The 25047-nt window shown below is 39.9% G+C and overlaps 1 protein-coding gene across 3 annotated transcripts in view; it reads right to left on the bottom strand.

Annotated features, from left to right (window-relative positions):
- The window catches only part of cadm4 (cell adhesion molecule 4), a 263298-nt gene that overhangs the window by 27915 nt on the left and 210336 nt on the right, over positions 1-25047 (bottom strand). For all 3 annotated transcript variants that reach the window (XM_072680423.1, XM_072680421.1, XM_072680424.1), the window contains exons 3-5: positions 11631-11918; positions 4859-5020; positions 1900-1990 (exon numbers count right to left, since the gene is read on the bottom strand). In XM_072680423.1, coding sequence (XP_072536524.1) covers positions 1900-1990; positions 4859-5020; positions 11631-11918 — 541 coding nt within the window. The remainder of the gene's footprint in view (positions 1-1899; positions 1991-4858; positions 5021-11630; positions 11919-25047) is intronic.

The following is a 25047-nucleotide window of genomic DNA, read 5'->3' as shown; positions in this document are numbered from 1 at the left end:
GATATAAAAAGTATATTGATTAAACTATTAAAAAAATAATTAATGTGGAAATTAAGTCCTCTGTAAGTCCTCACTGCAGATATTTTGCCCAGGGGTGTCCAAACGTTTGCCTTCCACAAACAGGAAGTGTTGTCAGTTTCCTGCTGTGTGGTGATATCTGACCCGTTATATAGTTAGTAGTGTAGGACAGAGCCAGTGAAGAGACAGAGAAACTGAAGAAGAAAGACGGCGGCCATTTAACGATCAGTTAAGGCAGATAAGCCTGCACTGGGGGAAGTGAGGAGGCTGTGCCCCCTCAGTAATTTCTTTCGCCCTCTTGTCTGATTAATCCTGCTGTTTAACGGCGCCGGGCCTCAGGGCCTCCTGGGCAGAGGGAAGGAGCGGAGAGGAGCGAAGTGAGGGAGTGAGGAAAGAAGTGGAATGAGGAGGAGAAGGAGGGAAGGGAAGGGGGCAGGTGGGCCTGGCAGCGTGGGTCCCCCTGTATAGATGCAGTGTGTTGGAATCTGCTGTTTAAGCTCATAAGCTCATCTGGATCGGGCAGATTCTCCATAAGCGCAGAGAATCCCTGCAGAAAAAAGGCTTCCATCAGAAAGCAGCTTCTGACTTATGGTTCTCAGGGTTCCAAGGTTTTTTGTTCTTTGTGTTCTATGTTCCAGGGATAAAGGTGCTTAGGGTTCCTAGGATTCTAGGTTCTCCAGTTCGATGTGGCCACGGTTTTAAGGGTTTAAGGTGTTCCAGGGTAAAGGCTCCCATGGTTCTGCATTCATAAGGTTATAGGTTTTATGATCCCAATGTTCTAAGTTCCCAGGGTGCCATGTTCTCTAGGCTTTAAAGGTTCTTTGGGTTCTACCCTCCTATGATTCCAGTTCTGTGATCTCAATGTTCCAGTTTCACTGGTTGCCAGGGGTTTAAGGTTTTAAAGTGTTCCAGGGTAAAGGCTCCCAGGGTTCTTTGCTCATAGAGTAATAGATACATTATCCCACTGCTGTATTTCTTTTCAGGGTTCTAGGTTCACATTTTTATGTTCTATGTTTCTTGGGTTCTATGTGCCAGGGATATAGGTTCCAAGGTTCTGTGACCCCAATGTTGTAATTTCCCAAAGTTCTAGGTTTACATTTATATGTTGACAAAGGTCTATGTTCCCAGGTGTTCAAGGTTTTATGGTGTTAAAGGCTCCCAGGGTTCTATGTTCATAGGGTTCTCAAAGGTTTTATATGACTTCTATGTTCTCAATATTCTATTTTCCCAAGGTTCCATGTTTACTATTTTCGTTTTTACTAAGTTCTATGTTTACAGTCATATGTAATAACAGTGAGGCTACTGTATTCTCCCAGGTACCTACTGTATTCTATGTACCTTTCCACGGTTCTAGGTTATATGTTCCTTTGTTTCAATGTTTCCAGCTTTCTAGGCTCCCATGGTTTAATGTTCTATATTTCCAAGTTACCATGTTCTTGGTTGCATTATCCCAGGGGTTGTGTTCCCCAAGTTCCCTAAGTTCTATGGTGTTATACGTTCTCTGCTGTAAGATGACTTCACTGAAACGTTCCCCTCTTCCAGGAAATGTTCTAAAGGAGGAGGAGGGAAGGGAAGAGGGCAGGTAGGCCTGGTAGCTTGGGCCCCCCTGTATAGATACAGTGTGTTGGAATCAGCTGTTTAAGCTCATATAGATCTTTTCATTTGCTCTTAAGCTCATCTGGATCGGGCAGATTTTCCATAAGCGCAGCGAATCCCTGCGGAAAAAGGAAAGCTTGCGAGCAGAAAGGAGCTTCTGGAACAGAAACACACTCACCCACACACAGATCAACCCCCTTCGGTGTCAAACACACCCACACACGTGCATGAGAAATCGAACACACACAGATACACACACACAGACACATAGAGGCAGTAACTCACAGTGGATTTCCAGTGACAGAGCAGGTAAGGCTGAGTGAGTCTCCCTCTCTGAGTATTCCCTGGGGGGGGATGATCCTCACAGTGGGGGCGACTGTGGAGACACACATCAACAACAGCTCAGCGGGGCTCGACACAACTCACCACATTCTCAGTGTGCAGCGTCTCATCCAGCCGGGATGCGGCGGCTTTGTCCGTTGCCGTCCTTGCACTTAAGGCAGAAACACAGCCAGCTCCAGCGCGAGAGCTTTTCCAGTTTCACATCTGGGAAAACGTGGTCGCATCACAGACTTTAGTGTGGTTGTCTGTAGGGCTGCAACTAACGATTACTTTATAATCGGTTCATCCAACGACTGTTCTCTGGATTAATTGACTAATTTAACGTTAAACTTAATCTAGCAATTATTTACTTGATTACTCAACTAATCTAATGATTAGATTTATAATCGGTTAATAGTTCTCTCATTATTTGACTAATTTAATGATTACGTTTAGACTCTGTGAATCTATCAATTCCTTTCTCAAATTTTTTTCATTCTTTTATAATCCATCTATTATTTTCTTAATAATTCTAACAGTATCATTTCTGTGGGATTTCCTTCTCCAAATTCATCATTTCCAAGGCTATGTTGTCATGGTACTATGGGTTCTATGTTTTTATATGTTCACAGATGCTCACAAATGTGTCTTGTTCTATGGTTCTATGTTCCCATTGTTCTAAGTTCCGTTTGAAGGGTTCTATGTCCCCAGTGTTCAAGGCTTAAACTTTGACTGTTTCCAGGCATGAAATTTCCCATGGGTACTTTTCTATTATATAAATATAGATTATAGTCCTATATTCTGAAGGATCTATGTCCTCAAGGTTCGGTTGGGGTTCTATGTTCCCAGGGTTCTGTGTTCTATGGTATAAGGGTTTTCATGTTTCCAGGATCATAAGTTTTATGATTTTGGGGTTCTAAGTCCCAGGGTTAAAGGTTAACAAGGCTGTGTGTTCCTATGGTTCTAGGTTGTGTTGTAACAGTTCTATGTTCACAAGTTCTGTTTTCAAGGATATATGCTCCCATAATTCCACAGGTTCTATGTTCTAATGGTTTTATGTTCCCATGGTTATATGTCTTGTCCCTTGGGTTCCATGTCACAATGTTAAAGATTCCCAGGGTAAAATGTTCCTATAGTTCTAGGTTCCATGTTCTTAGGCTTCTGTGTCACCAAAGTCTTAAGTTCTAAGTATTCTCTGGGTTCTGTGTTCCCAGGGTTCATATTCCCATGGATTTGATGTTCTGCATTCCCCGTTTTCTACACTCTAGATTGTATTTCCCCAAGATTTCTTTTTGTAAGGTTCTGTGTTCTCAGACCTTCTGTGTTCTGTGTTCTCCATGTTAACTACTTCAGAATGGCATTTCCTGATGCTGAACTTCACTGAAATGTTCCTCTCTTCTGGGAGATGTTCTGTTTTCTGAGCCTAATGTTACCTTTACCAGGCTGACATTAGCCACAGGCATGTTACTTACAAGCACTTATCCACTATCAGCGGGAGCGGAAACGCCTCGGTCCTCAGGTGCTTCAGCTTTGTTTAGTTTCTAGTGTGCATCGTCGTCATGCTGCAGGGAACCTCTACCTCCGCTTACTATACTGCGTTGTGTGTGTGTGTGTCTCTCTCTCTCTCTCTCTTTTTGCTTTTGCCATCTTTTAAAGGCCCTTTTCAAAATCCCATACAGCTTCTGTTTATCATGCTGTTATTAATACTAATGCAGAAACTACAGTGAACTATTTGGGAACTGTATCTCGTGGAGTCCATCAGGGTTCTATTTTGGGGCCTATTTAACTGATGTTTTGACAGTAATGTTGTTGTGTGGGTTTAAATACAGGGGTTAAAAGCCATACAGCCCCTGCATGTTTACAGCGTACTGTAATCTTTGACTAATTGTTGCAGCCCTATTTTTTTAATTTATTTTTAATTCGAGCACATAATGTTTGTGTTCCAGTGTTCTGATCTTCTGGCTGCTATTATTGAAGAAATGGTTAGTAAAAATAAAATTAACATGTTTTTTCCAGACATATTTAGATTTTGAGGGTTTGCACTGGAGCCAGTACGCTTTATTAGAACTGTATGATAACTGCTCTGGTTACAGTATTGGAGTACACTGTTCCTTGTAACTAGTTACTTGCTGATTAGCATGTTTTTAAATGATGATTTCTAATAAAGTTTCAACCATTTTTTTATTTTTAAAAGCATTAAAGAGGGGAAAAAACACAATTAAGGAATCAAGCTACTGAGGTTGTCATTAAGCCAATGCTAGGTTAGGAGCTATGGCTTGTTCTTTTGCAAAGGCTAGCCAATTTAGCAAATGTATGAAAATGAAAATTAGTAGTACATTAGTAGTAGCTTATTATTATTATTATTATTATTATTACTGAAAGTTTGATAAAAAAAAAAAACAATGTACACAATTATCCCAGATGTAGGTAATCAGGCAGTTTAGTATCTAAACTTTTGCTTCTTTAGTTTAGCGCTAGATCTACAAGGCTAGCATTGCTAACAAACACTAGAAGCCAATAGCCACCCAAATCTTTTCCATAAATACGTGCTTTGCACTTTGCAACAGCTCATCCACTCATATGGAAATCTGATAAACGGCTATATATGCACAACAACATTCAAAATAAATACAGTATATCCATACTGTATATCTTTACTGTCAGCTACCAGGTTCAATAATTTATTCATAAATAACTTTGCTTTAAACTTAATCGTAATAATAATAAAAAATTAAAAAGTGTTTCAGGGACCAGTGTCCTCCAGTACTGTAACCAGAGCAGTCATAATTCATTCTCTTTACAGCCTCTGCAACAGAGCGTGCAGAAACAGATGGTTATTCGTGGGTCTAATAACAAGCGCTAATGAAGCTAACGTGGCAGTCGGCAGATTGGAATCTTAGAAGGGGGTGGGGGTCAGTCTCACAGTGTACATCCAGGCGGTAGTGGCGGACTCTCTTCTGGCCCACGAGTGCCGGGTGGGATGCCTCGCAGCTCAGGGCGGCGCCGTTATCCTTCCTCTCCACGGGCAGACGGATAGTGTTGGACACGCTCACTGTTTTCCCATTCTCCTGCTGGGATACCACACCTGAGAGACCAAGAGAGGGAGAGGCAGAAAATAAGAGAAAAAGAGGCGACATTTCAGCAAAACGTTCTTCTAACACACAGAAACCTCCCCAGTGGTGAAGAGCTGCAGTGTGAAATAAGTCTCAGATAAGGACCTGCACTGCTGGACAAAGACGGACAACCTTTCATTTGTCATTTTTACGGATATGAAAATAAATCATGAGCTGATCATTTAAAATCCACTAAGAAAACTTCCAAATTCATGGTGCATTCTCAGAAATATGGGGTAATTGCTGGAATAACTGAGCCTATTATGCAAACTCAAGTCATCCCCCAAAAATGAATAAATATATAAGGCCAATCTGAAAATGGTGCCCATCGTTTGAGTTCTACTGGCTTCATAATGGTGCTCAGTGCTTGGGTCCCAGTGATTGCTACTTGCCGAGGCTCTCAGAGCTCTTAAAGTGTTTGAGACAGTCAAGGGTGCTGCCAGAGACTTGGACCCCGCAACTTAACAATTCTGCCAAAATACATTTTTAGGGCTTCTGTCAGTCACAAGCCCTTAGAAATGTCCAAGACCCCCCACACCCACCCTCCAAAATGTTGCCACTGACGACAATCCATAGAAAATCAATGTGCTCAGACAAAACCTAAATGGAAACTGACTGCTCTTGGTTGCTACCAGTGATAAGTTGGACATTGAGCTTTTTTTTGTCCACCCTTCGGAAGCCACCGAAGAAAAAAATCTGAATATGTAAAAATGAGGTCAATGTCACCACTCTCAGAAACATGTGGCTCTACTTTCACATAACCAGGCAGTTAAATGTGAGGTCAGCGGTCATCTCGCGTTGAAATTTCAGTGTATTTTCTCTGGTGGAGGAAGCTGCCGTGAGAGAAGGCTAGTTGGCTAGATGGTGGTTACATTCACAATGGCAATGCTCTTTAATGCACAGTTATTGTGTATTTGCTTCATTTCGAACAGACTGGCGGGAAAGAAATGACAACATATATAAATGTATAAATATGGCCTCCGCTATTACACTCAGTGTCTATTCATCCTTTTTCTTTTCAGCTTCTTCTTGGTCAGGGTGACGGGAGGTCCATAACCTTCCCGGATTTCTTCATTAATTAATTTATTATGTAAAAATCAAAGCATGTCATTTGAACAGGAGTGTGAAGACTGTTGTCTCAAAAAACATTTGTATTGAAAGGTTTCTTTAGCTGCTTAATTAGTTTACTGACTAGCCTAGCCAAGCACGTATTTCTATTGAATTCCTATCTGCTGCTGTTTCTGACTCCATGCCTTGTTCCGCGAGGGGACATAAAGGCCATTTGCTTATCCTTGAGTACCTGCTGTTTGTATCTCTCTCTCTCTCTCTCTCTCTCTCTCTATATATATATATATATATATATATATATACACACACACACACCTTGGCTATTGCATACTACCTTGTACCTTGCATATACTACCATATATACACATATACACACAGCTGAGTTAATTTGCTACCTCACCTTCCAGATGAGCTTACCCTGAGCATTTGCACACATTTGCTAAATTAGCCAGATATCGCAATCAGGCATTAGCATTATAAAAAAAAAGAACACAAGCTTGTTCCCATAGGTTGAAAGTTGAGCAGCAAAAAGGCAACATTTAATAAAAAATATTCTTGTAACACAGGACAAAGACACACAACCTTTTAGTATTTATTTCTCAGATATAATCAAAAATCAACCCCCTGTAGCAGGTTCCAGCGGCACCTTTATTATGAAAAAAAACATTAAAAAAACCTGTAAAATTAATGGTGCATTTAAAAAACAAAACAAAATAAAAAGGCTCAACTACTATGCAAAGTCGGGTCTTTCCAAAAAGCGTTTCGACAACATCTTACTATAAGGTCAAAAGGTCAATTTGTTAAAATCTTTTATTTGAGATCCCAATCTAAAAAACACTGCTCATCATTTGAGTTCTACTGGATCCATAATGTTTCCCAGTGCTTGGACCCCAATGATTGCCATATACATCATTTACTGAACGGAACAAAAACGTATTCATGTTTTTTTGGCCCTGGTGGACACAGGTACTAGGCAAAGTCAGCGAGGCCATGACACATTTTAACACACTGGGGGGAAACGAGCGAGGGAAACGGAGCACTACAGGACTGTGTGATTCAAGAGTACTGCAGCATAACGGCCTACAGGGCTGAATGAATTCCTGCAGTGCTCATTTAAAGGGCCAATATTATAGAATTTCCCCACATGGAGCTTTAAATGCAGAGCGCTGAGTCTTAAAGGCACAGTAGCAAAAACCAGCCTGTTATATTATAGGGGATGAAAAGAGGTCATTGAAAAATGAATTAGGACTGTTTTTGATACATAACTGCCCGAACATTTCACGTGGAGGTCAGAGGAAAGCCAAAATGTGGAATAGAGGCCCTTTAAATCTAGCTGGACCCAGATACACACAATAAAACTGGGATTGTGCTGCTTACTGTGAGACATGCTGATTATACCACTTCTATATATGAATCTGTATTGCCTACACATGCATGTGATGTCATCCACCGTCATCCCAAACCTTCTGCTAATCACACATTTTGTAAGGTATTAACAGTTTAATTAGTGCAGCTAATTACCAATGTACGCCATAATAAGGATGAGAGAGCGACAGAAGGAGAAACAAAGAATGATAGAGGGAGAGAGAAAGAGAAGTGGTGAATGCTGGCAGGCTGGGCGAAGTGTAGGCGAGCCGAGCGGGCCAAACAAATTCAATTGTATCTGTTGTAACCATCACAGGGCTTTACTCTCCTGTGGAAAAGTGGTCGGCTCCAAGGCGGACACGGTCCAGCTTCAACACATGCACACACAAAAGCATGCACCCAGCCCAAGAACTTAATCCTGACCCGGTACCCTTCTACACTCTCCACCGTCTCTCCAGCCTGAACGAGGGAGGATACAAAAAGAAAGTGATGCCAGCGGAGAACCGGTGAGGAGCAGGATTAGATGGCAATTTAACTGCATGACTATAAATCAATGAAAATAAAATGTGCAATTAATTTTTTTGCCATATCATTTGAATCTGACAGTTGTTCTTAAATCTGAATGATGAATGGACCAATCTAAGTCCTGTTACCAGTTACAGATTTAATTTCATTCACTCTTTAATCACGTTTGTGTATTCAGTCTAGATATTCCATCAAACAACGTGAAATCAAACTCGATTCCTAAATTACCAGAATCAAACTGAATCATGGTGAAATGTGAGATTTCATGATGAACTGAATCGTTCACTGAAGAATTATAATTCCATCAAATTTCCTCAATAATCATAATCAAGTCAATCATGAAGAAATTTAAGGTCCCATGATGCATTAAATTATTTGCTAAAGAAATGTAACTGGATCCAAGTGAATAATTGAATTGTAGTGAGATTTAAGATTTCACAATGCGCTGAACTGTTTTCTAAATAATCATATTCAGGTCAAATCGAAGCATGGAGAAAGTTTCAGAATGCACTGAATCATTTACTAAAGAACTGTAAATAAAAGTCAAAAATGAGATTTCATGATTTAGAGAATCATTTACCAATGAATCTTTTTTTTTTTACTTTGCATTGAATCATTTCCTAAAGAATTTGAGATTTCATTTGGAATAATTCATTTTGAATGAATGTTTACAAATTTTAACTGAGATTTCCTGATGGACTGAATCAATTGAGGAATCATAACGGAGTGAAACTGTGATTAAATGTGAGATTTAATAATGCATTGAATCATTTGCTAAAGAACTGGAAGTGAATCATGATTCACTGTCCTAAAGAATCATAATCAAGTCAGATCAAATCACTTATTTTAGTTTTAATGATGCACAGAATCATTTACTGAAGAACCACTGATTGCAACTGTGAGATTTACTGATGCACTGAATCAATTCTTAATGAATTATAACTGACTGAAAGTGTGGTGAAATGTGGGAATTCATGATGCATAATCATTTCCTAAAAAAATTGGGGTAAGATTTGATCATTGAATCATTTCCTAAAGCATCACAGTGAACTCAAATCGAATCGTGTTGAAACCTGAAAACGGTTCCTTGATGCACTGAATCAAACTGTTGTCAGGTCAGAGATTTACACCCCTAATGAGCAGAGATAAAGAACTGGCAGAACAGAGGGTACACACACTCTCACAGGGAGGCTGGATCAGAATGTTGCATCCAGAAGCACCTGGGCACAGCCTCTGGCACACAGCTGAGACTCTGATTTTGTGTGTGTGTGTGTGTGTGTGTGTGTGTGTGTGCGCGCGCATGTGTGCGTGTTGGGACGTCCAAGTGGGAGGACAGCCAGACGGACAGATGTGTGTAAGAGTAAGGGAAAAAAAACAGTGACAGAGGGAGCCGTGGTGAATCTCTGACAGACGAGCGGTGCTTAGGCTGACGGGGAGATTAGAGGACAAAGGAGACACGGCCCACCGCCGCAACAGAGCAGAGATAAAACCAAAACAGATATAAGAGAGCAAGCAGAATAGAAGTGTGGAGGGGAGGATAAAAGAACGAGTATCTACTGGCCAGGGACTGATAGAAGGAATCAGGTCTCCGAGCCTGTGGATGGAGCGAATGAGCGTCTGACTCTCAGCGTCTGGCTTCAGAGAGGAGAGGATCAAACTGAATGGAAATAATAGTGGTAGCGAAGACGAACGTGTTCATTTTCACAGGCTTTCCCAAGTGTTTTACGAATGGTAATAATGCATCAGACTCTAGAATCAGAGTTTTGAGTCTGATGCAGATTCTAATCTTCAAATTCACAAACCTGATTCTGGCTTTGATTCTGAATCGAATTTCTACTCTGATTCGAATATCCTTATTCTGATACACAATTCTGACTTTGATTCTGAATCTGATTATATACTAATTCTGAAGCTGACCCTGATTCTGAATCTGATTATATACTAATTCTGAAGCTGACCCTGATTCTGATTATATACTAATTCTGAAGCTGACCCTGATTCTGAATCTGATTATATACTAATACTAAAGCTGACCCTGATTCTGAATCTGATTTTATACTAATTCTGAAGCTGACCCTGATTCTGAATCTGATTATATACTAATTCTGAAGCTGACCCTGATTCTGAATCTGATTATATACTAATTCTGAAGCTGACCCTGATTCTGATTATATACTAATTCTGAAGCTGACCCTGATTCTGAATCTGATTATATACTAATACTAAAGCTGACCCTGATTCTGAATCTGATTTTATACTAATACTAAAGCTGACCCTGATTCTGAATCTGATTTTATACTAATTCTGAAGCTGACCCTGATTCTGAATCTGATTATATACCAATTCTGAAGCTGACCCTGATTCTGATTATATACTAATACTGAAGCTGACCCTGATTCTGAATCTGATTATATACTAATTCTGAAGCTGACCCTGATTCTGATTATATACTAATACTGAAGCTGACCCTGATTCTGATTATATACTAATACTGAAGCTGACCCTGATTCTGAATCTGATTATATACTAATACTGAAGCTGACCCTGATTCTGAATCTGATTATATACTAATACTGAAGCTGACCCTGATTCTGAATCTGATTATATACTAATTCTGAAGCTGACCCTGATTCTGATTATATACTAATACTGAAGCTGACCCTGATTCTGAATCTGATTATATACTAATTCTGAAGCTGACCCTGATTCTGATTATATACTAATACTGAAGCTGACCCTGATTCTAATATTATAATTTCTAATTTTGACTTTAAATCTGACTCTGTATATAAATTCTGATCCTGACCCTAAATTTTACTTTGATTCTGAATCTGATTATATCCCAATTCTGATGCTGAACGCTAATTCTAAAACTGACCCTGATTCAGACTGTTACATTCTGAATTTGATTCTAACTCACATTCTAACTATGACTATGATTCTGACCCTTATTCTAATATTCAAATTCTGATACTGATTCTGATTCTTATTTTATAATTGGTCATTCTGACTTTAATTCTAACATTGATTATGTTTCCAATCCGAGTCCGATTCAGGTTGTAATATTCCAGTACTGATAGTGATCTTAATTCTGGCTCTGATTCTAATTCTACTATCATAATTCTGATGTTGACAATGAATCTGATTCAATTCTGATTCTAATATTCTCATTCTGAGTGTGACCCTGAAACTGACTTTGATTCTGATTCAAATTATGAATTAAATATTCTCATCCAGATACTGACTCTGATTTAGGCTTTAATTCGGACTGTGATTTTCTAATATTCTAACTGTGATGATGACCATGATTCTAATATTCTAATTCTGATACTGATCCCGATTCTGACTTTGATTCTGACTCTGATTCTAATATACTAGTTCTGATATCATATCTGATTGATGTCTCTTTCTCCTCCGTCCTTCAGCCCATGACCCAGACACTGAAAGATGGTGACAAAGTTCCTAATTTTTAAGAGGCATTAATTACAGACATTAGATCCTGATTCTGAATCAGATTTTAATCCCAATACTGAGTCAGACTCTAATTCTGACTTTGACCAAATCTTTTCCTAAAGAATCATAATCAACCAGTGGATTAACTCCCACACACACACACACACTTACCGGGTATTTCCCTGCGGTCTCTGACCCAACGTAGTGTGGCAGGGGGTTTGCTGCGGGGCGACAGGCAGGTGAGCTCCACCTCTCCGCCCTCCACCGCCTCCATCTTCACCTCCACCGAGGGCACCTCTGGGGGCACCACCACCGACAGCGTGGCCACCTGGTGGTGTGTGTCGTCAGTATACAGCTGACAAAAGTAGCCGCCCTCGTCTGACACGCTCACATTACTCAGGGTGATGCGCACCAGACGCGGCGTGAAGAGAACCATCTGAAAGCGATCATCTTTGAGCGCTGGAGAGGTAGAGAGAGGTAGAGAGAGAGAGAGAGAGAGAGAGAGAGAGAGAGAGATGGTGATTCACGATCAGCGATACAACCTAAACACAAGCACAGGCTCAGTGACCACTGCCTAGCCACATGTATTGGCAGCTGTTGGCTGCCCAGAGGAAAGACCTGTCTATTGGTGTACAATTTATCAGCCTTGCCCTGTTCAGTGTCTGACCACAGGACAGGCGTTGATCAGATATCATTTGGGAGGTGGACCTCTCCCAACACGGACACGGCTGTGTGTTACTGGTAAAAGTGCATCAGGCACAGCAGTACTACTGGCTTTTGTTTACACTAATCAGCGTCACCGAGTCCACCATCTAAATACATCCAGTCGCGATGGTTACAAGTTACACAACAGAGACATTTTCACTATTTATGAGTGTATATGTCTTTTGTGTGACATGTCCTTACTGCAACACCCTTGTCATCATTGTAGGGACACTGTTTGGGCTATAAATATATTTTGACATTTCCTTAAAATGTTTTCACAGATTTTAAGCTGTAACATGTCCTTACCGTAACACTCTAAGCTATCAGATTAAGGATATGTAACAGTAAACAGTAAACTTCTTGTTTTTTTGTTGTTACTATAAATGTCTAACTGCAACACTGTGAGCTTTCATGGTCGAGACATGCCACAATAAAACCGCAAAAACGGCACAACCCTGCAAGCTGTCGCGGTAAGGACATTACAGTAAAGAAATTTTTACAGTTTTCAGGTGTGACGTTCTTACTGTGATGGCTTAGAGTGTTGCAGTAAGGACATCCTAGGGTGTTCCTTACTGCAACACCCTAAGCCGTCACGGTAAGGACATGTCGCAATAAAGACATTTGAACTGTTTGGGACTATAAATATATTTACTGTGTAAATATATTGTATATCTGTAATATATTTCCTAAACACATTTTTACTGATTTGAAGCTACATGTCAGGTTAAATGTCTTTAGTGTGACATAGTGTGCAATAAAAGACATTTATAGTCAAAACCATAAAAAGCCTTTACTGTAACATTACATATCGTTACCCTGACATGTAGCTTCAAATCAGTAAAAATGTGTTTAAGAAATGTCTTTATTGCTCATATTGTGCTCATACTGTTTTTTTGAGTCCAGATGTCCTCGCTGCAACACTGTAAGCTGTTGCGGTAAGGACATCACAGTATAGATATTTTCACTGTTGGAAGGTGTGACATGTCCTTACTGCATAAGTCTAAGCTGTCACAGTAAGGACATGTCCCAGTAAAGACATTTTTTTAAGGCGACAGCTTACAGTGTAAAGACATTTTCACAGTTTTAAAGGTGTGACGTCCTTATTGCAACAAGGAGACATGCCCTTAATAAAACCCTTCAAGAAATAGCATTCACAGTTAATTTCCCTACTGCGGTGTTATAAACTGTAGCATTAAGAACATGTCAATGTAAAGACTAATGTAAAAGGTTTTTGCGACATGTCCTTACTTCAACACCCATCATGTTAATTATAATGTTACGGACAGGTCACAGTCAGTTGACCTTTTACTTAAGAGCATGACAATGTAAAGACATGTTCACTGTTTCCAAGTATAAATGTCCTTACTGCAGCACTACTACAGCAATTTTCCACAGTTTTTGAGCCAGTCTGTAGTAGCCAGTCGCAGTAAGGACATATCACAGTAAAGACATTTTTTGTTCATGTTTTTGAGCTACGACATGTCCTTACCGTAACAGCTTACCAGCGTTGCTGTAAGGACATTACAGGAAAAAAAACTATTTTACTGTTTGTGATCTGGGACATGTCCTCACATTTGTTGTCACGTTGAGGACAGGTCATATTAAAGGCATTGCTGCTGTTTTTGAGTACATGAGCCTTTACTGTGACATGTCCTCAATGTCCTAAATGACATGAGCTCTTGAATGTAGTTAGCAAATGTCTCTGGGAAGACAACACATTAGGGACAATTTTATGCTATCTTACACAAATGAACAGTGTACTGTAAGCATAATTAGATCTCTGATTAATGAAATGTCTGAAGAAAAATAGAGTAAAAACACACACACACACACACACACACACACACTTATGATGGACACTAATAGTGCTGAAGTAGAGACAACTGCATACTAATTAAAATGTTTTGAGAGAATTAAAAAACATAATTTCCAGATTTAAATAAAATAAACACCAGATTTCTGATGTGGTCTCAGACTCGTACTGTGCAAATGTTGTAATAGTGGTACTGCTGATTGTAATTGCTTTTGCTTTGCAATACTGCATGCAAAGCAGCCATGTCAATAAAGTCAATTGAACTGAACTAAGAGAGAGGGAGAGTGTGTGTGTGTGTATGTGTGTGTGTGTGTGAGAGAGAGACAGAGACCGACAGACGGGTGTTGAATAAATTGAGAAAACGTCAATGTGAATCAGCCCTAAATCACCACTGCCCACTAGCAACCCAACTGATCACAGTGAGAATATGAAGGAAACATGCTGAGGACCACAGTGGCAGCTCAGTGAGCACAGTCTGACCGCTGAAGACTGACCAGGCTGCGTAGAGAAGACATGCTGTGCTCTAACTGTAGGAGTCTGATTCAGACAAAGGCATATTCTATAAGAAAATGGGTTTCTAGAATGCGGTAATACTGCCCAACTGTCTGGGGAGAGAAAGGCAGCCTGTTCATACAAGCGGCAGGATTCTTATAGACTTGGCCTCCATGGGAGTTTTTCAGTGAGCGCAAACATCTAGCTTGTCTGGCAGGCAGAGACAGTCTCGCATTGTATTTCAAAGCATATCACCTACAAGTTTCATGGCACATCCCATTTTAAATGTAATAGTCCTGCACAAGACTTTTCCTTTCCAGAAACAGTTAAATATAGAATAGAAAATATATCTTTACAGGTAACAGCGGAACATGGAATATATCTATATTGGTAAAATTGTAATATAGAATATAGCTATATGTGTAAAAATTGAATACAGAATACATTTATAAGTAACAGTTAAAAATAGTAGTATAGTAAAATCTGAATATAGAATATATATGTAAATGTTGAATAAATAGTGTATCTATATGTTAAAAGTTGAACATAATATGTAATAATAATAGTAATAATAATAATAATAATAATAATACAGAATAAAGAATTAATATAGATAAAGAAAAAATATTTTTGGGTAAGAGTTGAATATGGAATATATATTTATGAATAACAGTTAAATAGTATATATTTATTGTAACAGTTAAATATAGCAAAAATGTTTGGTAATGGTTAAATTTAGAATATATATTTATGGGTAACAGTTAAATATAGAATGTAAATGTATGGGTAACAGTTGAATTATAGAACATATATTTATGCATAATAGTTAAATATAGAATATATATTTATGGTAACAGCTGAATATATATATATATATGTGTGTGTGTGTTTTTGGAATAGAAAATATATCTTTACAGGTAACAGCGGAACATGGAATATATCCATATTGGTAAAATTGTAATATAGAATATAGCTATATGTGTAAAAAATTGAATACAGAATACATTTATGAGTAACAGTTAAATATAGTAGTATAGTAAAATCTGAATATAGAATGTATATATATGTAAATGTTGAATATATAGTGTATCTATATGCTAAAAAATTAACATAGAATAAATATTTATGGGAGTTGAATATATATTTATGAATAACAGTTGAATATAGCAAAAATGTTTATGGGTAACAGTTAAATTTATAACATATATTTATGGGTAATAGTTCAATATAGAATATATTTATGGGTACAGCTGAATATAGAATGTATATTTATGGGTAATATTTGATTATAGAATGTATGTATATGGGTAACAATCAACTTATTTATGGGTCATATTTAAACACATATTTAAACTCTATATTTAACCATTTAATTATAAAGAAAGTTCTACATCTTTATTATTAACGATTGAATATACATTATCATCTTTAGGGGTGACAGTAGTTGGACAACTTAACCAGCAGCAAATTAGCAACAGCAAAAGCTGAGTGGAGCTCCAGTTCCAGTTCAAATGCAGTGTCTGATTTTCACTGCAAAGATATGGCTTTCATTTAAAGTTCTAGGCAGAATTCATCTGTCTACAGAACATTCTTCCAGTAGGCTTCTGGCTTATTCATGTGGCCTTGAGAAAACTTCATACAGTCAGCAGTGTTCTTTCTGGAGGGCAGTGGCTTCCTACTTGCTATCCAGCCATGCACATCATTCTTCTCTCATGAACATCTCAGCCTGGTTCTTACATCTCACCCTGGGTTTTTTGGGACTTCCTACATTATTATCATTTGCTATGCCCTTGAAGAGTGATTTTAGCTGAACAGACACTCTTTGAAGGAGGAGCAATGGTGCTGATGTCTTTCATTTGTAGATCATCTGCCTCACGGTGGACTGTTGGAGGGAGAAAGTCTTAAGAAATGGTTTTGTAAACTTTTCCAACCTGATAAAATCTGGGAGGTCTTTTTCTGAGGTCTTTAGAAATCTCCCTTGTTGGAGGCACAGCACACTTCCATAGACCTGTGTGGTGAACACCAGACTTTGGTTGTGAAGACCTACATTTATGTTCCTCAGTTGCCACTTTAAATGAACTCACAGAGGTTTCTCATACGTCTGCAAACGCAGTTATTTAATGCTGGATAACTTTGCTTAATTAAGAAACGTAAAAACTCTGACGTAAAATTGGATTAACAGTCTGGTTCCAGGGATCAGATGAAGACCTGATCACATTTCAGGTCACACTTAAATTTGCAAATTGTAAAAGGATCACACACTTTCTAGTGGCTGGAAAAACCTCACATATTCGGGATCCGAGATTCTGTCAAAATGCCTTAATGCAGGTACTTTTTTTGTGGCCTACCTCTTCTGACTGACACTTTCATTACCTGATATGAAACACCTAAGAATGAGCAGCAGATGAATGTCTGATTTGTATGTAATGTTTGTTTGAGTGAGCTGTTCTGCTTCTGTTTCCCTTTTTTCCGTCCAGTCAGGAACGCTAAAATGAAAAAAGTGTTCCCATCAGGGACAATAAAGCATATTCAAATCAATTCAAGACTTACGGCATCTCGCCACGACCCGAGGGAAAAGCCATTAAGGCAAGACACAACTTATTAAAAACATGTTCCCTCAACCTTTCCTTTCTTTGTTTATGATTACTCTTGGAAAATAGCTTCTTTTCTCTTCCTATTGTTTTACTTCTGTTCATTTTTCCCCTCCTATTGATTTATATGTTAATTGGTTTGGCGCTAATGTAGCTTGGAACAATCGTGCCAGTAAAGCACTGAGCGAGAGAGACTGAGGAGCAGAAGTGAGCAACAAAGGAAATGAGAAGAGAGCAGAGACGCTATGGAGGCTCTGAAAGGCTGTGTTTACACTCTACGCTACACTGGGCATACACATGCATCCCATATCTGGGATAAGTGACGTTGCCTGAGTACGCATGAAAAGACAAGCATAGTGGTGTCTGTGATCAAAGTGGGTTTGGATGCATCCCTGATTCTAACTGGAATCGGATCTGCGTGTGATGCGCAGTCTTGAGGGAGCTGATCACAGGTGGACAACAAGCGGGAAACTGGAGGAAAGGGAAGGGGGCCGGGGATTACTTGAACACTTGAGTACTCATTCAGCATTTCCATATTACAAAATTAGACCCTTTGTCTTTTGGGGACCACTTTTTAATAATAGACCCCAATAAACAGCCACTGAGGCATTCTCATTCAGTTAAGGGTTATAATTGTTATGCATGCATTAATAACAGCATCCGTTTCAATTATTAACAATGACAACTGTTCTGAATTTTTTGGAAGCATGAAACTTTATAATGTTTAGAATTTGAAAGCAAATAAACAAGATTTATGTTTGCCTAGCAAAGTTCTACATGTAGAACTGATTTAGCTATTGACTTTGAACATGTAGCACTGTGTTAGCTATTGACTTTGAACATGTAGAACTGAGTTAGCTATTGACTTTGAACATGTAGCACTGTGTTAGCTATTGACTTTGAACATGTAGAACTGAGTTAACTATTGACTTTGAACATGTAGAACTGAGTTAACTATTGACTTTGAACATGTAGCACTGAGTTAGCTATTGACTTTGAACATGTAGCACTGTGTTAGCTATTGACTTTGAACATGTAGAACTGAGTTAGCTATTGACTTTGAACATGTAGCACTGTGTTAGCTATTGACTTTGAACGTGTAGAACTGAGTTAACTATTGACTTTGAACATGTAGAACTGAGTTAACTATTGACTTTGAACATGTAGCACTGAGTTAGCTATTGACTTTGAACATGTAGAACTGAGTTAGCCATTGACTTTGAACGTGTAGCACTGAGTTAACTATTGACTTTGAACATGTAGCACTGAGTTAGCTATTGACTTTGAACATGTAGAACTGAGTTAGCCATTGACTTTGAACGTGTAGAACTGAGTTAGCCATTGACTTTGAACATGTAGCACTGTGTTAGCTATTGACTTTGAACATGCAGCACTGTGTTAGCTATTGACTTTGAACATGTAAAACTGAGTTAGCTATGGACTTGTATGAACGTGTAGCAAAATTGGTATGGTATGAAAATTGGTATGTTTTGCTCCTGGGCTCCCTCTACAGGTGGGCAGTGTAATTCACTTTCCCATCTCTGCCATAAACACCACATCAGTTGTACACATGCATTTCTGTACAAGCTGAGAGATACAGAACTGGAAGTAAAAGAAGCATGTGGACGGAGGCGGTGGAGTAATGGTGCAGAAACAGGGTTCATCCTAAAGTGGCAATGACCGAGATGCCATTCTCCTCACTGCAGTCAGTGCAGCATCAACATGATTCTGAAGCTGCAGTTTTACAGTTGAAAATATGCTGCATAATGCTGATTTTAAGGTTAGTTAGGGCAAAAATGAAATTTAACAAAGTGCTATTCAGGCCAGTTCTAGCTTATAAAGTAAGTGTTTTATGAAGGGGCTAACCACACATTCTTTAAAACGAAAAAGCTGACAGGTGATTAGAGGCGGGTGGAGGGGTGGAGGGTAAAAAAGGAGCAGTGCTGGAAGGGAGTGAAGAATAAAAAGCCTCTCTTTCGCTTTGTTGTTAAAGAAGGAGAGAAGAATCGATCTCCTGAAAATGAGAATAATAACAAATAATGAGCAGTACAGCAGCCATTGTAGGAGTCATTATGTATCGACTGAAGGCTCGCTCTCTCTCCCTCTCACACACACACACACACACACACACACAGTGTGCTTGGCTGTCGTTTTCTCCTCAGCTGAGCTTTACACACTGAATATAAGATAACTGCAGCTGGGAGATGGGTTGAACACTTTTTTTAAAGGGAGGGAGTGACTGAGGGAGGGAGTAAGCACAAGAGGAAGAGAACTTGCTAATGAGAGAATGAATAAGGGAGTATGGGAGGGACTGAGTGGGAAAGGAGTAAATGAGTGAGTAAGGGATACTCTGTGAGAAAAGGAGTAAATGAGTGAGTGAGAGGGAGGACGGGATCGGAAGAGGAGTGAATACTTACATAAGGAATGAAGTTAGAGAATGGAAAAGTGACTGAAGGAGGGAGGAAGCAAAGGATGGACCGAGTATGTGGACGTGAAGGAAGAAGGGAGCAAGGGAGTGAGGAAAAGGGTGAGTGGTAGGGTAGGGGGCGAGTGAATAAGTGACGGACATATTAAGGGACTAATTTAAAAACTAAAGTGTAAGAGTAAATAAGTGAGCAAGGGAAGGAAGGAGCAAGCAAAGGTAAGTGAGGGAAAAAGGGAGGCAGTGAGTGAGAGACAGTGAAAAAAGGGAGTGAGGTGGGGCAGTAAAAGAGCAAGTCAATAAGTAAGGGAAGGAGGGAGCAAGGGCATGTGAAGGGGAAGAAGTAAGTGAGAAAAGGAGCGAGTGAGTAAAGGAGAGATGGAGGAGATAAGGGAGCGAGTGCATAAGTGACCGACAAAGTGAGGGAGCAATTAAGGAAGACAGGGAGTAAGCAGGTGAGCAAGGGAAGAAGGGAGTCGGGGGAGTAACAGAGCAGGCAAATAAGTGAGGGAAGGTGGGAGCAAGGGAGTATGAAAAGGAAGAGGTAAGTGACGAAAGGGAGGGAAGGAAGAGGTAAGGAAGCGGGTGAATAAGTGAGGGACATGGTGAGGGAGCATTTAAGGGAGAGCGTAAGTGAGCAAACAAGGGAACAAGCAACAGTAAGTGAGGGAGGGAGGAAGGGAGTGAGGGAGTTGGTGAAAAAGGGGAATAAGTTGGGGGAGTGAAAGAGGGGAGCAAGGGAGTGTGGAAAAGAAGAACTATGTGAGGAAGTGAGTGAGGAGAGAGAAAGTGAGCGAGCTAGGAAAGGAGGGAGCAAGCAAAAGTAAGTAAGAGGGAATGACTGAGTGAATAAGTAAATGTGTGAGGGGATGAGTGAGGGAGTGAGGAAGTAAATAAGTGAGTAAGGGATGGTGTGAGGGAGGGAGTGAGACTGGATATGTAAATAAGAGAGGTGGAAGGAGTAAGTGAATGCGAGTGAGTGAGTGTGCAAGTGAGCGAGTGAGTCAGCAGGTAACTAAAGGAGCAAATGAGTGAGGGAGTAAGTGAATAAGAGCCAGTGAGTCAGTGAGCGAGTAAGGGGGCAAGGGAGTGAGTGAATGATTGAGCAAGTCAGTGAGCAAATAAGCAAGTGGCCGAGCGAGTGAGGTGACTGAAAGGCCATGTGAGTGATTGAGTGAGTGAGTGAGAAAGCGAGGGGAGAAACAACCGAGTCAGCTGAGGTGTGTGTGTGTGTGTGTGTGTGTGTGTGTGTAGCAGCTGGTATCGGTGTGAATCTATTCACTCCAGTCGTGTTTAACAGAGAGATTAAAAGAGTCTTTTCTTTACTGAAATGTCAGAGCTTTGTCCAGGCCTGTGTCACCTTTAGTCACGCCTCATTTGCATACCATTCAGGCCCAGCCAATCGCTATGGGCCCGAGGGAAGCGGACAGTGCTGATAGGTTGCTGCGGTTATAGGCCCGGAGGGATATTTCTGCTCCGCCATCCACTAAAAGAGTGCTATCAGGAGCCATTAGTTAGCCCGGCGAGAAGCTCATTTGGTGTCTCTCAGAGCATTTAGAGCGGGGCACTCAAGCGGCCAGGCCGGCCTGGCAGCTGACAGAGCTTTTACAGTGCACCCGCGGATATTAATAGGTCGGAGACGGGTCGGAAAAAGAGAAGGGCCGAAAAGTAGCGTGCATTAAAGGTGATTCAGCACAGTCAGAGTGGCTACATTACAGACACGCTCGGCCATGGGAAGTTCGATTCAGATTAGCCGACTGATTCGTTTAGAACTCAGGTTTCAAGTGATTCACTTACTGATCCGATTTCACTTCGCTGGGGAAGGAAGGTGGAAGTTTATGAGCCGGCAAATTCAGTTAGATCAAAAAACAATTCAGGACATGCAGGTCTACCAGCTTCTGGAGCTGGTCATGCTGGTCGACCAGTGTGGTCCGGCTAGTCAGGCTGGTCAACCAGCCTGGTCATGCTGGCTGTGCTCTCTCTAGGTGGGTAGATGGCGCTCTCTCCACTCATTACTCTCAAAGCGATGTTGGCCAGCACATTCATCTGTTAGCTGGAGCCGACTGGGACCCGGCACTTCCTACGAGCGCGTCGGCTGCCTGGTGATGCCGCATCGGCAACAGTTTAAAAAGTGGTGGTAGCTGCTTTCGCAAGTATCTTAGGAGACATGTGTTAAGTCCTTACCCTCCTAGTGTTGGGCGCATTGCTAAGTGCTAGGGGGAGCTAAAAATGGGTGGGTTAATTGGCAGTACCAAATTGAGAGAAAAGTATAAGAAAACCGTGCTTAGCTAACATAGGCTATAAGCATTCCATGAGACAAAAGTATTTGGACATGAATGTCAATATTCATTCATAATACTACTCCTTAGTATTATTAATTATTATATTATTATTATATTATATTAATTATTATTATAACAGTTGCAAGAAAACTAATCTGTAGATCACTCTTTAGCTGAAATCACCTTCATCTGTTTCTGGTGGTTTACGCAACATTGAGAAGAAATGCTGGACCAGTTGATCAATATTTCTGGGAAGCCTTGCGCTCCCAGCCTTCTTCAGGTCCTGCCACAGCATCTTGATAGGGTTAAGGTCGGCACTCTGACCTGGCCGCTCCAAAACACAAATCTTCTTTTTCAACACTCTTTAGTGTTGATTTACTTGTGTGCTTTAGGTCACTGTTACATCACCCAATGTCTCGTCAGCTTGAGGCCATGCTTTGATACACCTTTAAAATGCACTGTTCCTTCAACAATCACAAGGCACTGAGGGCTGCCTGAGGCTTCTTTAAAAAAAAAACCTGTAACACATTTGCAGGTAAGAATGATCCAAAATCCCTCTTCAACACTGGGCAAATCTTCAGACAGGCTGCAATGTTTTGCTTGGGACAGCAGTGTCTCCTTTGTAGGGTACATCCAAGAACATCATTCTTTTCTAATGGAGGATAGTGTAATATATTGAGTAATAGTAGACTGGACTGATGTACATCCAGGTCTTTAGCTTACATTTTTGCCTTTTCCAGCTTCATGCGCCTCTATAACATGTCTACTGAGATCTTCTGAAAGTGGTTTGCATTGAGGTGTGGTTCATATTACCCTTTTCTTGAGAACAGGTTTGTCACTGTTCTCAAACTTTGCCAATTAGCTCTTAGAAAAGCCTTTAACATTCAGGTTCATTTGCCTTTTCTAGCCTGCACTGTGGATATACAACTGTTTGTGTGCTATTAGTTTAGTATGATTGTTTATCTATAATTATAACTTAGGTAACGACTGGACTACAATGTATTACTGCAGAAATTCAAGTAATTCCAAAGGGTTCACTTACTTTTTCTAGCCTGCACTGTTAATATTTACTCTATGTGCTAAATAATGACATGAACAGTACAACTGTTTGTGTTAATAGTATAGTTAGACTGTGTTTATTTATAACTAAGACAATGATTAGACCACAATGTATTAGCCATCAGTGCAGAAATCCTTAGACTTAGACCGCAATGTAATTCCAAATCCAAGTAATTCCAAAGGGTTCACTTACTTTTTCTAGCCTGCACTGTGGATGTTGTGCAGAATGTGCAGAATAAAGGACACGAGCAATACAACTGTTTGTGTGTTAGATTGTATGTTAGTTAGATTGTGTTTGTCTATAATTCAGACTTAGACAAACACTTAGACAAGGATTAGGCTACAATGTATTAGTCATCACCTTGGAAATCCAAAGGGTTCACTTACTTTTTCTAGCCTGCACTGTGAATGTTCACTCTATGCTATACAAAGACATGAACAGTACATCTGTATGTGTGTTATTAGTATAGTTTGGCTGTGTTTGTTTATAATTGTGACTTAGATAACAGATGATGAGACCACAATGTATTAGTTATTAGCATAGAAATTCAAGTAATTCCAAAGGGTTCACACTTAGTCCACACTTCTAGAACCCTACATGAAGTGAGGAGGACCGAGTGCCATGGTGTAACTCATTTCTTGTAATAAGATGAAAGCTACTGTCAGAAATGAAGGATAGCGACAGCAAGGAGGGAGAAATGTCATTAGGGATTCATTTCTAAAATGGTCTTTAAAAATAAATCCATGGTAATAAGTTAAAAGTAATTCAAAAAGACAAATGGGTGGCAGTTTAAATGCATTTAAATGATGAGAAAAGCTAGCTGTCACAAGGAGAAATTGTACAAATTTCTCAGCTCTAACTTTAAAATGCACAGCAGTATGAAAATAAATGTGAAAGACTAAAAGACAAAAAGTAGCTGTGTTTATGCTTTACACAAGTTACAGCCTGTATGCATGTACGCATGAGCGCTAGAGCAGTGCAGCTATGTTTTCTGAAGTGATGAAGCTCCATCCAGCACGTTTGAGATCCAAAGCTAATCATCCAGCATCAGTACCTGACCCCACTAACGCTTTCATTGCTGAACACACTCAGATCCTAATAGCAATGTTCTGACATCTAGTGTAAGGCCTTCCCCGAAGAGTCGAGGCTGTTACTGAAGCAAATGGGGCACAAACCCCCTGTTAAGACCCAGTGTTTCCGCTACATAGATTTTTGCCACCGCTTCTTCAGAATTTTATGAAATGTCATGAAATCACATATACAAAACGCTGCAGAGGGCTTTTAACCCCTTATAGGCTTATTACACACTATAGCGAATTACTCAGTTACTACAGGGGGTTCTGAATATGCTGGTGGGGCTATTCTTGGGTAACAGACATTTGGAGTAGCATTTCTGGCCCACCAGTGGAACATAGGGTGTTTAAGGGGTTAATTTGAAATGGCTTATAAAAGAAGCAGAGGCATATGATGACGTCCAAGCCAGTCCTTCTATCTCTACATACCCAACAAAAGGGAAAGAGGAGCTGCATTAGGAATGGTCCACTCACTTAATGAATTCCCTGCATAGCATTAGCTACGTAGTGAACTGACCAGGGGACGGCCAAAAGACTTTCAGGCATTTTTACCGATATTTTTACAATCACATAAAGAAAGCAAACACCACTGCCATATGATGGCTATACACTAGCTAGGTAACTGATTTTAGAAAATACATGCTGCAATTAGGATGTTTACACAGATTTGTTTATCTGAAACTGAATCATATGCAGGTTTTTTTTGTATTGGTTGACATTTTAATGCTTTAATGAGCTTAAAAAGTAGACACTGTCAATTCACTAATATTAGCATTATTTATTTCATTTGATTTACTTAATGAATTTATTTATTTATCCACTTATATTTTACATATAAAACGGGTGTCATGGGCCATCCGTGTATTCCTGATGCTCTAGGATACGGCTTATCGTTGTTTTTGATGAGTAGAGCTGCCATATGAACAGGACTTCTCAAAACGCTCAACATGGTATTATGGAGAAAGAGCCAATCAGCTTACAGGGGCTGCTTTCTTAAAAAAAGTGGTGGCTGCCCACCGCTTCAGGCACATGTGCTCACTGCCATTGTGTGTGTTTGATGGAATTTGGCCTCCGCCACATGCACATTAGTGGTCAGTGTCCAACACATGGTGAATATGCAGTATTTTGGTCTCGCCTCTCGCCTAGCCTT

The sequence above is a fragment of the Salminus brasiliensis genome, chromosome 5 (genome assembly GCF_030463535.1).
Source record: "Salminus brasiliensis chromosome 5, fSalBra1.hap2, whole genome shotgun sequence".
Classification (NCBI taxonomy): Eukaryota; Metazoa; Chordata; class Actinopteri; order Characiformes; family Bryconidae; genus Salminus; species Salminus brasiliensis.
The sequence above is the reverse complement of the archived record's forward strand: the minus strand, read 5'-3'. Positions and strand labels throughout refer to the sequence as shown.